The 12500-nt window shown below is 45.6% G+C and overlaps 1 protein-coding gene across 1 annotated transcript in view; it reads left to right on the top strand.

Moving 5' to 3' along the window:
* gfra2b (GDNF family receptor alpha 2b) overlaps positions 1 to 12500 on the top strand; it is a gene marked incomplete at both ends in the record, with an annotated part of 78267 nt that overhangs the window by 54153 nt on the left and 11614 nt on the right. Inside the window, 2 exons of the mRNA XM_079735651.1 lie at positions 1046 to 1245; positions 1687 to 1874. Coding sequence (XP_079591777.1) covers positions 1046 to 1245; positions 1687 to 1874 — 388 coding nt within the window. The remainder of the gene's footprint in view (positions 1 to 1045; positions 1246 to 1686; positions 1875 to 12500) is intronic.

Raw genomic sequence — 12500 nt, 5'->3', positions numbered from 1 at the left:
CAACTATAAAACACAACATACCGGCCGACCTCCAGCCTTATCCACAGTCCATATCGTCTCTAAAGGACGGGAACAAATCACAACGTAAAATGGGCACTCTCTCTCTCTCTCTCTCGCTCCCTCTCTCTCTCTCTCTCTCTCTCTCTCCCCTCTCTCTCTCTCTCTCTCTCCCCCCCCCTCTCTCTCTCTCTCTCTCTCTCTCCCTCTCTCTCTCTTTTATCCTGTCTTGTTTTTTTCATCATTATTATCTGTAGTCCATCAGCACATACACAATCTCCATATACACACAGTGTGACAGCCCGTAGCCCGAGAGAGACCGTGGTCCAACGCACTGCGTGAAGGCCTACACACAATGGACGCACTACCACACAATACACACACACACGCATGTTCTGGATGAACCACTTTTACCTCCCCTTGACCTGTAGTTGAACACTTCTGCGTGCCATTCCATTTCCCCTCTGACATATTCACATTCAGGCAACAAGTCAGCGAACTAGAATAGGATTTATATATTTTATTTCTGCTGGAATTTGTTGCTACCGTTACACAGTATGTCTGCCCATCTGGCTGCTATTGCACTTCTAACCAGAGAACCTTCTGCTGTGTTCCTTCCCATGGTTCTTTCCCTTTGATTTTTTCCCTTTGCCTTCAAGGGCTTAAGGCTCAGTGATGGTTCCACGTCGACGCAACGCAATGACATCGCAGACGCTTCGACGCAGTCGTGAACCTGTTTTGGTTCTGCGTCGGGTTATAGTGAGCGGACCAATCACAGCCCTTGCTGCTGCAATCACGGCCCTTGCTGCTGCAATCACGGCCCTTGGGAGATTCACGTCAGGCCCTTGCGGCGGACGCAAGGACGGTCCGCAGGGATGTAATAGGTCCGTAAAGCCCCTTGCGTTGCGTCGACGTCCAACCATAGCTAAGCCTTTGGGGTGAGATGGGGCTGGTGTAACGTGAATCCCCCTCCGAGACCTCCTCTGTAATTAACGGCTCCAAAGACCCAGTCGACGTTGACCGCAACAGACCGTTTGTGTCCCTTCAGACTCCTCGTTGGCGAGGGCGGGGCCGTGCGCCGACGCGGCACAGCCCTGCAACCCGTGTCTGGACGCCGCCAAGGCGTGCAACCTCAACGACACGTGCAAGCGCCAGCGCTCCGCCTACATCGCCATCTGCACCAAGGCCACACCCCCACAGCTCGCCTTGGCCAATCAGGAGCCTTGCAGTCGGAAGCGATGTCAGAAGGTGAGTTTGAGGGGGTGAGATCACGGGTTTCGACTGCGGTGACGATACCTGTGGTTGGGGCGACGAATGCAGAAGAAGAGACGACGGAGGTAATGAGTGAGTGTCCACCTAGATGTACGCTGGATGGATCAGCCGACCAGCCGACCCAGTGGACTGCAGCAAACGTTGCTCATCCACCCCGTCATACATGTAGGGGGACACGCCCACTTCGGATGTCACGCTCACACCTGATGGCATATTAGGTCACCTTTAATGCCAATGCCGACGACGTCAACGCTGGTAATGCTGTTTCAGAGGAGGGAGGAGGAGGATGAGGATGAGGATGATGATGATGAAGAAGACGTGCCGACGACGACGAAGACAACATGATGACGATGACGACGGCATGCTAACGCTACGTCCCCTCCCCTCTCCCCTTTGCGTTCCCCCCTCTCCACCCAGGCCCTGCGGCAGTTCTTGGAGCGCGTGTCCTGGGAGTTCAGCTACCCCCTGCTGTTCTGCTCCTGCCGGGACCAGGCCTGCGCCGAGCGCCGCAGACAGACCATCGTCCCGGCCTGCTCCCACCAGGAGAGGCACAAGCCCACCTGTACCGAGCTGCGGCGCACCTGCAGGTCCGACGCCCTGTGCAGGTGAGGAGACGCAGGAGGGGGACGGATGGGTTCTCGATGGGGGGGGGGGGGGGGGGTGTTTTAAAGCCAAACACACGCACACGCACGCAGCTGATGCATGATTGATCCATTGCTTTGCAGTGATAACATGTGCACGTGCACACGCACATGTCAACACAATACACACACACACACACACACAGACACACCAACAGGCATTCTCATAAACGCTCACACACATGTATATATACATATAAATACACACACATACACGAAAACATCCTTATACACACTCAATCACATGGCTGATAAAGGATGACATAGCTGTTCATTGTTAAAACACATACCCACGCACACACACTTATTTACATGCATTCCTCTTTCTATGACCATTTCATGTTTCATAGAAAGAGGCATACTCTATAACTGAAAGTGCACTGTTCCTCTCCAAAATCTTTGAATGAAATCAGTTATTTGTGTGTATTTGAATGGAGTCAATCTTCAAAGTGGAGGATATGGCAGCGAGCGGAAGCGGTGGTTGAAGCTATTAGACCCGGCCACAGGGGAAAGTGGCCTGGACGTCCAGCACCAAACACATCTTTTATCGTTCACAAAACAAAACTGAAACACGCCAAACCTTCCCGTACTGGCAGACAGGAAATCATGGCATGGGAAGTGTTTTTAGAACAAACTGTGAATCAACATCAAAAGGTGGAAAGAGAGGAGATTTTTCTTTACAGTGGTGAGGGGCCCCGAATGGCACACCTACAGAAGCACTGCGAACTAATAATAGAATAACAGAACAACCCCATATTTTTCATCCACTCGTCAAGCGATTCCAACGTTTCGGTTTTCCTGCCTACGCCAGTCCATCTCCGAGGAACGCCGGATAGGCGGTCCGAGGATGCGGCGAGTGCGTTAGTGTTTTAATAATTACCACTTTCACAAGCCTCAGCGAATGCGCTCAGGCTTTAAGACTGAGAGCAATTATTTTTTCCTTCCTCTGGTAACAAAAAAGAAATGACTTCAAAAGATCATCTTCCCGAAGCATGTGTCTGTGTCTAACGGAGCAGCCAGCGGCTTGCCGTTTTATTTCTTTATTTCCATTTCCCACTGTTTGGAGAGTGTCGACTGTTAAAGACAAAAAAAATAAACGAACACCTTTTGCAAAATGACTCATATGCAGCGTGGTTGGGGGTTGGGGGGGGGGATAAAACAACAGATTCAGCGTGGATCTTTTGTCTCCTCAGAGACAGCGGAAATTGTGAAATCAATTGTTGCAGATTAAACTCTGGCAGCGTGGGATGAAAGGGGCCTCGACAGGAATAAGGAAAATACAAAGACACAGATCACTTTGCTCTCGTACCGTTACCTCAGCCTTGGCCCACCATGTCTGTTGCATGTGTGTATCCTTGGCGTCAAACCCAGGGCCTTTCAGGTGGGGGGCAAACGCCACCGTGCACGCAGTTGTGCGAAGGCAAAAGTGTGTGATGCTGGTGAGATACACACACACTTACACACCTGCGTGCATGGTGGCGTTTGACTCCTATCTGAAGAGGTCCTGGGTTCGATTCCCAATTTCCACGGGCTACCTGTAGAGCATTTTGATTGAGACTCCCTAACTGCTACCTTGCAAATTCACAAAGACAATCGCGGTATGTCCCCTTGGATGAAAGTCTGCAATAAGGCTGAATAGATGATTGCTGCGTTTCCTCTCATTAAAGAGGTATGTGGAGCCACTCTCCCTCTGCCCTCCCGGCTCACACAGAGCAGAAGGCTGGTTGAGACTGGGCTCTCCCCACACACACACACACACACACACACACACACACACACATAAACACTTGGTCGTACCAGGCTACGCTGCTCTGGATAACACACTTTGGTCCAGGGTCATTAACTGATCTGGGCCGGATAAGATGTACATCCCACCTAACGTTCAGCAGTATGCCCTCCCCCGCGTCCTGCCGTCCCCTGATATGAACCAAATGGACCCCGACACTGTTTAATTAACAGCGTCAGGCTCCATTTGGTCAGCGTCGTGAACAAAGTACAAGACAAACTCCCAGGACGTTTTTACCACCTGATAAGGCTAAGTATTGACAATAGGAATGGGTGTGTGTGCCTGAGGCGGAGATTATCTGGGCTGCAATATAGATGTGATCTTGACTGAAGGCTATTAGATCTGTCACATATAGCTACTCAGATAATTGAGTGGCTTATTGCGTATTGGCTTATAGCGCTAGGGGAAAGAGCGCTTGATACAAAATGTGAAATCAGTATTGACAAGCTTTGAGGGAACGCGTATATTCTGCGTGTACAAGGGACTCTATTAGCTAAACGAGACGCAGATTAACTCGATTCTGTTAATAGTGATTGCCACAGGGCAGGGGCGTCCACAACAGATCTCAGCATGGGAATAGTGCATAGCAGAATACCTGTAGGTGGGGAGGCCATTGCTGGCATAAGAAACATGATCCACTGATCGTTGATTAGGCTGGAGGTGGACTGGTGCATAGCAATGCGTTCACAATTTGTTTATACTCCTTACGAGTATTACTGAAATTAGAATGAATTTCTTAACGGGCATGTCTTTATATGTTAATTTATTTAAGACAACCGATGTCTATTTGTTTTTGGTAATGCGAACGCTGATATTTCCGATGATAACTCCCTGTTTGGTTAACACTTAATCCAATTTGGACAAGCTAGCTATCTGGTTCTACCCAACAAAGTGCTGGTGCCAGCAGAAGGATCCACACATACCGATGGAGCATGGCGTACAACAACATGGCTGGATCACTGTATACATACACTGCAGTTGGTCATGATCGATTACAGTGTTGAGATACTGTAAGGTCCGCCCACAACAGATCATATACCTGTCTCCATGATATTAAATGTGGAGAGTTCATCAGTTGTTTTAACCATGAACAAAGATGGACACTAGGTGGGTCAAGGTTAATAGAGGATTGACTTCTCGCATGACAATTCCTCGACTGATAAAAGCCAGAGTAATATTGATCTACCACTTGATGCTATTCCATACGCTCACATTCAGTGTTAAAAGCAGAACCAGAGTAATGACCTATGTCTAATGGATGATAAAATGTTGAATTCGTTTAAAAGACGGCGGTAAATCATTCTGCCAGTAGAAGGTCTAAATAACATAACCTCAGGCCAGGATGGGATGAATATGTGTATGAGCTCCCATTTAGGGGCAGAAAAAAGCTTTTTAAAAACTGGGTTTTACCAGGAAAAGCTCTGCTTTGTGTGTGAACACAAAAAACACGCAAATGCTAGATTTAAATATGATGTACGCTCTATTGAAAGAAATGAGCAGGCCATGAGGGCAAACCTCATGGACAAAAAGCTTCAGCCGAATAATGTGCTTGAATTCTGGTAAGAAGCTAAGGTTATCAATAACAGTAAGAGGCTACTGCCATCTAGTATTGATGGGTATTTATTTATTCATTGATTTATTGGGTCTACAAATATTGCTGGACTGTGGAGTAAACATTAGGTGTGTTAAGACTGAGTGATTAATGTAATGTTGGCGTGGTTATGATTCCTTATGAATTGTGCTCTGCCTTGAGTAACTGCCATTGAACAAAGCATGTGGCCTTGATCAAATAACAGAATATGTTTAATAGCCATTGGTTCTCAGTGGTTCATGCTGTGTGTTTTTTCTGGAGTATTAATTCATGGAATAGAGGCCCATTTGTCAAAGATAAAACAATATAGAGAACGAGAGACCAAGTGCCCTGACTAGCATATTTTCCAAAGTATGAGAAAGAATCCTCTTGGAGAGGCTTCAAGAATACAGAACAACCACGGACAATCACTTTGATTTAAAACATAAACACGGCACAGATTTCTGTAATAATGCACTGAAGGAATTTTCGAAATAAGTATGGAAGATATAAAACCACAATATTTATGCGTTTCCTTGATGCGTTCAAAGCCTTCAACATTATTAATCATGGGTGCTTTTCTTCTTAAAGTAAAAAAACGATGCGTCCCCCCATATAAGGACACTTTTTGGTATTCAAATCAAACCCTGCAAGCTAGACAGGCTAAGAACGTCTCTTCCTAGTGACCGGTATATATGCACACGTCAAACGTTCTCTTTAAACCTTTTAGGAAGATCCATATAAAAATGAAAGACTGTAAGACTGAATGTTTACTGGGGAATAGTCTTATTAACCATCTGCTCTACCATGGAGACTTAAATCGTCCAGTCTTCCTTAAAGCGCTGGCTTCCAGCTACTGCTCAGAGCCGGCTCTGAAGGATAAGACGCTACATTTGCCTTAGTTCCTTATGGCGGAGCAGGTGCTAAATGTGTTGGGACACAGTCAGGTATTTGAGTCATCATCGGGGAGGACTGATGCAACACCAATGATGTAGAGATGCGGTGTCAATACGCTGGCACTCGCATGTCCTATGTGTACAGACGATGTTAAAGCAGCTCTTTTCAAAGCCAACCACTCTCTCAGCCCACTTGTGGTGCATTCATAGTCATGCCAAAATAAAAAGGCTTCAGGTGGCATTTAATGAGTACAGAGTCTTACAATCGAGTTCCCGAGTGAAAGTCATACGTTGGTGACAAGTGAGGTTCTCCCCTCATGCTGTGTTGAGGAATTTCATGTTTACATTGCATTTGTGTGTCAGCTAATTGATTCAAAACATGTAATCAAAATGTCTTTAATCACACACACGCACGCACGCACACACACACACACGCACGCACACGCACACGCACGCGCGCACACACACACACACACACACACACACACACACACACACACACACACACACACACACACACACACACACACAAACACGTTTGCAATGCCGTCCTGTGTTTGCATTGCGGGGGCGCAGAGCTGCGTGTGTTTGTGTTTGATGCCGTTCATTCCATCACTGTCGCTTTTTCTACTGCCAGTTGAGTAGGTGTCTTGTTCCCGCACATTTTTTTACTCAACACAACACAAAGGGAAATGAGCAGAATCAACTGACATGTGTTAACATTGTGGTAAACACAGCAATTCACTGTGGCTTACTGTAATTCACCTCCCCAAAAAGCTAAAAAGCCCCCAACACCCACTCTGTTTAGATGTAAAAGGATGGCTCACCATCGATTTAAACACAAATTATATAAAGTAATAGGATATACTGTAATCCCGCTCGGTTTACCAATCAGTCCTGCTTAACACTATAAAGCAACCAAAACAGGATGTGATGGCTTTGCGCTGAAGGTAAACATTGTAGCACAATGTTTACCTTCTGAACTAGTAAGAACGCCATCATTTCCAATTGGAGCAGCTTCCCTTATTTAGCCTAGCTGCTAGCGGTTGGTGTTCCAAGTTCGGGACTTCCACAGAGACCCAGAGAGAGAGAGTCAGCCCTATGCTATAGCATCAGGGTATGGATTAGTAGCATGGTGATTGATAGCTTAATGTACATGCTGCACTGTACCGATAAACAGAAGGGCTAATTAAACACAGTTTGTTCACAACGCGTAGGTAGGCAGAGGTGTTGACCGCTAATGAAAGGCTGTTGTTAAATACCTTCATCTTCTTAAACTGTTCCAACCAAATTTGAATTAACACTTGCCGGGGAATTAAAGCACTGCTCTAATAACACACACCACATCCTATTAACCTAAAGAAATGCGCCGGAAGGACTTATAGGCACCTGGGGACATTGGGGCTCAAACCCACAACGTTTTGGCTTGGAGGGACATCCTAACCACTAGACCATCCGGCCCCATTTATTCCTTGTGCATTACATGCATTCATTACTCATCTTAAAGAGGAAACACTCAAGAGTCTTCCATTTTGTAATGTAATATGCAACAGTTTTTCTCAGTTTCCAAGAGCAATGACATCCCCGGTCAGAAATTGTCAGGGCTGAGATGTGATTGCAGAAAGGGGACATGATGTTGCACACGGTGTGTTTTCTGGTCACAACACGCATACCGAGCAATGCTCCCCTATATTAGGAGACAGGCAAGCGTGACGGTTCTACTTTACAGCCCCAATGCGGCGCCGACTCACGCTACGGACGCCATCGACACCCCAGACGTAATAGCTCAGCGACGCGTGACCTCGTGAACGACTGTGCAGGTGTGGACTCCCCCCCCCCAGGAAGAAGCCTGACGGTCTCAGGTGACGTAATGACACACAGGAGGAAGCCAGGGGAGAGTTTCTTTCTTTTGTCATTGAACAAAAATATAGCACAGGTACACAAGCTGTGAGACATAAAGACCAAGGGCAAGCGGGAAAAAAGATAAAGAATGGAAGGAAGGCCAACTGTGACTAGGCACTGACTGAGGTGCACCTGCGGCCCCTGGAGCGGAAGTTAAACTCAAGGCTGGGACGGGGGGGTAGGGAACCAGGGTTTGAATAAAGGAGTGGGTGGCCACCATTTGAAACAGACAGGTGCGAACAATTGGTGGAATGGATGTGTTGATTGGTGGAATGAGGGAATGGGTGTGGTCATGTGATGAGTCAACACATGTGCTGTGCATGGAAGGTTCTGTGAAGCGAGTAATGTGAACAGCATACTTGACATGGAATCAGATTTGAAAAACCACTCAGTCTGACACATATTTGATCTGTGGACAGGTGACTGCATTTTGAACAGTCAGGGATAGAGATAACTCTGGATATGTCACTCTGGAAAAAAAGCAGGCATGTATTGCACTTGGCTGTTGGCAAGAAAAATGCATATTTGCCTTTGCAACTCAAACCCTTGATTGATCAATATGATGTTAAAACAATGAACCCCCTCCCAAATATAATTTGTTTGTGTTATAATGGTTATGTTGTATTGAAATGACGCATTGTATTGAATCAAAACATTAGTAATTATATTTTGCCACGATGTGATTCAATCGATCGGGTCAATACTAGGTCAAACAACTTGCTGGTGTTTGTGTCTAAATGGAAAACAGTGGAGAAAATCTGAACGGTCGATACAATTTATTATTAGATGCACTTTACCCTGAACATTACCTTTTATCAATTTTCTATTTCGAGGTAGCATTGTTGGGTCCAAGCCTTGCTATTTTCCCGTTTCCTGTGAACTGTTGTGATTTTAGTCAATAAATCCCCCAAGGCAAGGTTAGGACATCTTTTTCTCAAGTCCATATGACAACCATTTTTTATTTGATCTCTCAGTTCAGTGTTCACAGAGGGATAAACCATTATCCGAAACCACTTCAATGGAATATTCATTTTCAGGGTTGTCGATTTGATGAAACATTTATATTATAAAATGAATATGGTCATTGCGTCAGGCAGTTTAGTGCCTGCTACTGAGTGCCGTTACTGTTTTTGTAGCAGAAGCCAATAAGCTTGTGAGGAGATTCTACTTTAATTTATTGAGCAGACACTTTCTTTGATCCAAAGTGATTTAGATACATGCAATTAATGAGGAGCTTAAGGCATAATGTTAGATACACATGTGGGGTTGGATCAACTGGGGGTCATAACCCCTACCCTCTAGTCCACACTATCCTGCAGGATTGTTGGTCACACTATATGTTCCTTGACATCCCCATCATTTATTCATGTGACGTGGATTACTTTATTTATCAAATACATGTCATTATGATCTAAATGAGGAAATAGAGCTTGTGGTTGATTCTAGAATCCCCGATTTGTGGACAAGAACTTTCGTTAATCCTCCTAGAAATCGAACCAACAACCCGTCCCGTCGCCCAGCCTACCTGACCTACAGCCTAACAGCAACAAGATGCATGTCCAAGCTAGAGTGGCTGCAGGCTCCAGAACAGTCTAAAGGCTTTGTTATGGTTCCACGTTGACGCAAACGGAACGACCATGCAGTTGCTTCAACGCAGTCGTCGGGGCACGTCGGGTTTACGTTAGCGGACCAATCAATTACAATTAGGGCATTTGGCAGACGCTTTTATCCAAAGCGACTTACATCGGTTAATACACACATTGACACACCGACAGCAGAGTCAACCATGCAAGGCGACAGCCAGCTCGTCAGGAGCAGTTAGGGTTAAATGTCTTGCTCAGGGACACATCAACACTCAGCTAGGAGGAGCTGGGGATCGAACTAGCAACCTTTCTGTTACAAGACAACTGCTCTACCTCCTGAGCTAAGCCGACCCAATCACTGCCCTTCCTGCTGCTTCGCTCCACGCAAGGTTCAACTTTTTGGGAGGCGCACGTCAGGCCCTTGTGTTGGATGAAAGGAGGGTCCGCAAGGACATAATGGCTTCCTAAACCCCCTTGCGTTGCGTTGTCATTGAACCATAACTAAGCCTTAAGAGCAGCAACCGGGCATCCATGCAAGAGTGGCTGCAGCCTCCGGGCTAGCAGCCCCGTTCCCCAGAGAGAAGCACTTCACAGTAAAAGCGTTGCGCTCGGCCACCTCCCCATCATCAAATCCCCCTCCCTCTGTCGCCTACAGCCAGAGCCACGCGTCGCCCTCCCCACGTCTCGGGAACTCCAGCCCTGCGCAGACCTGCTTCTGCCACACATGTCTGAGTGCTCCACTGTTGAGACCGTAGTGTCACATACATTAGAAGATGGGAATTGAGGCGATTTTTATACTGACTGCCTAAATCGGAAGGTATTTTTTGTGCTGCTGATCCGGCCCAGACACACACACACACACACACACACACACACACACACACACACACCAACAATTGACCTCCGCCCCTTTCTTAATGAGGTTGAGATGGCGGTGTTTGTGTATGTTTATGTGTGTATCCCTTTCAAGTCCTTTCAAGAGAAGGCTAGCCACAGCGCCGCGGTAAGCTATTACCCACTTACTAAGTTCTGAGGAAGACATCAGAGAACTCCCTGAAGACTGTTCTGTTCCTTCAATTGAACTGCGACTCCGTCGGAGGTCTAGGGACTTGGCGAATTACTGAATTAAGACAATATGTCGGCCTCGCTAATTGCTTTTCCTATAATCACCTTGTTTGATGGCGTCTCCGTCGGGCAGATTCAGTGGATGTTATTCCAGTCCTTACTGTTAGGCAGGGCCACAGGGTCGTTGTTAAGGAGTTAATCCGACACATTTGTTAAGAAACAGAAAAGCATAATGTAAACCTAAAGTCTGGCTATCCAAAAGTCGTTCGGCTGGGTTCTTTCCTTCCTCCCTCTGCCTTCCAGGTGATTAGTTCATTGACAACACCTGTCACTGACCCACCTGATTACTACCCTGATGGGAGCTCAACCTGCCCCCCAAACAAACATTAACGCACATGCACACACATACACGTACAAACACATACACACACCTCTCCAAAGTTAGATGTAATGCGAAATGATGCTTAAGGTGAGTTGATTGTAAAAGGAAAATAATTTAAGCTGCAGTTTGCGTTGGAAAAACGTAGACATAACAGAGCGGGGATAGACTTTTATAGTTTGAACTTGATTCCTTTATCGTCCTGAACAGTTATTTAGAGAAAGACCACTTAAAAAAAAAACCTTGAGCAGTTTATGGAAATTAAGCTGTGAGGCACACATGTACAACGCTAAGGCACAGAGGATTTAACATACACTATGTATGTACCCAATCACAATTTGCATATGATGATTACATTTTTAATTGAACTTGCCGTGAATGCGTGAGGGAGTTGACTTGCCAGGCGCTGTGTTCGTTAGGCCAGTTGGCCGCGTTCATGTATCCTAGCGTCTTTGAATTATGACCTTAATAACGTTGCAATTCTCCTTTTTATTGTGCGTCTAAACAACCAATGCCATTGACGGCTATACACCACAAAAGCAGTGATAAACGCTACTGTTAATCTTCTAAATGGTGATGGGGGCAATCTCATTCAAGTCGTTATAAACACTGTAAAAAAAGCCCACATCTTTGGGATTAGCTCCTCAAAGCAACATTATGTGCTTCTCCATCAGGAGAGAAGTTTTTTTTTAATATAATAATTTCCCTCGAGGGACTCTCTAAATTAAGTTCTCTGCTATTGCAGCTCACAATGCTAACTTCCTGCGCTTCTTTGCAAATTTCATGAGCTACTATGCTAATATGCTGGGATGCTATGCTCTGCGAGATATCTCTAGGTTCTCTACCCTCATAAATTATCAGTCTATTACACAGTGCATGTGGCAAATCCTGTACAGTATGTATTATGTTTGTTTGATTTGTGATGTCAAATTCAAATGAATTAATTGTAGTTTAATTAATTTGCCCCACAAAGGCATCATTAAGTGGCTGGCCAGCCCTTCAGGATAGGTTTCAGCAATATTAACACATTGTTATCTGAATGATTACACCTTTGATTAACTGAAATTATTTCTCACAGTGAGCATAATAGGAGAAATACAAATTATACAGACGGTTCCTGAGCAAGAACCAGAGCAGTATTATTTTAAAAGTGTGATTCTGAAGAATAGAATGACAATGTTTTGGTAGCCTTCGACGTATAGCCTTCAAATATAATAGATTTAAGTTAAAAGTTCCATTCCTTTTCCTAGCATTGTTTCGTCCTTGCATCGTCATCGTCTCCACCATGGGTCCACGGAATGTTGTCTATCGCCACGTGATACTACTAACAACGGTCATGAATGTCAGTGATTGGGGTTCTCATAGACACAGTCAACGTGTCTCTCCATTATCGGATATGTGGTTTGAAA

This window comes from Pollachius pollachius, assembly GCF_949987615.1.
Source record: "Pollachius pollachius genome assembly, chromosome: 4".
Classification (NCBI taxonomy): domain Eukaryota; kingdom Metazoa; phylum Chordata; class Actinopteri; order Gadiformes; family Gadidae; genus Pollachius; species Pollachius pollachius.
Note: the sequence above shows the minus strand (reverse complement) of the source record. Positions and strands in the feature narration are given on the sequence as shown.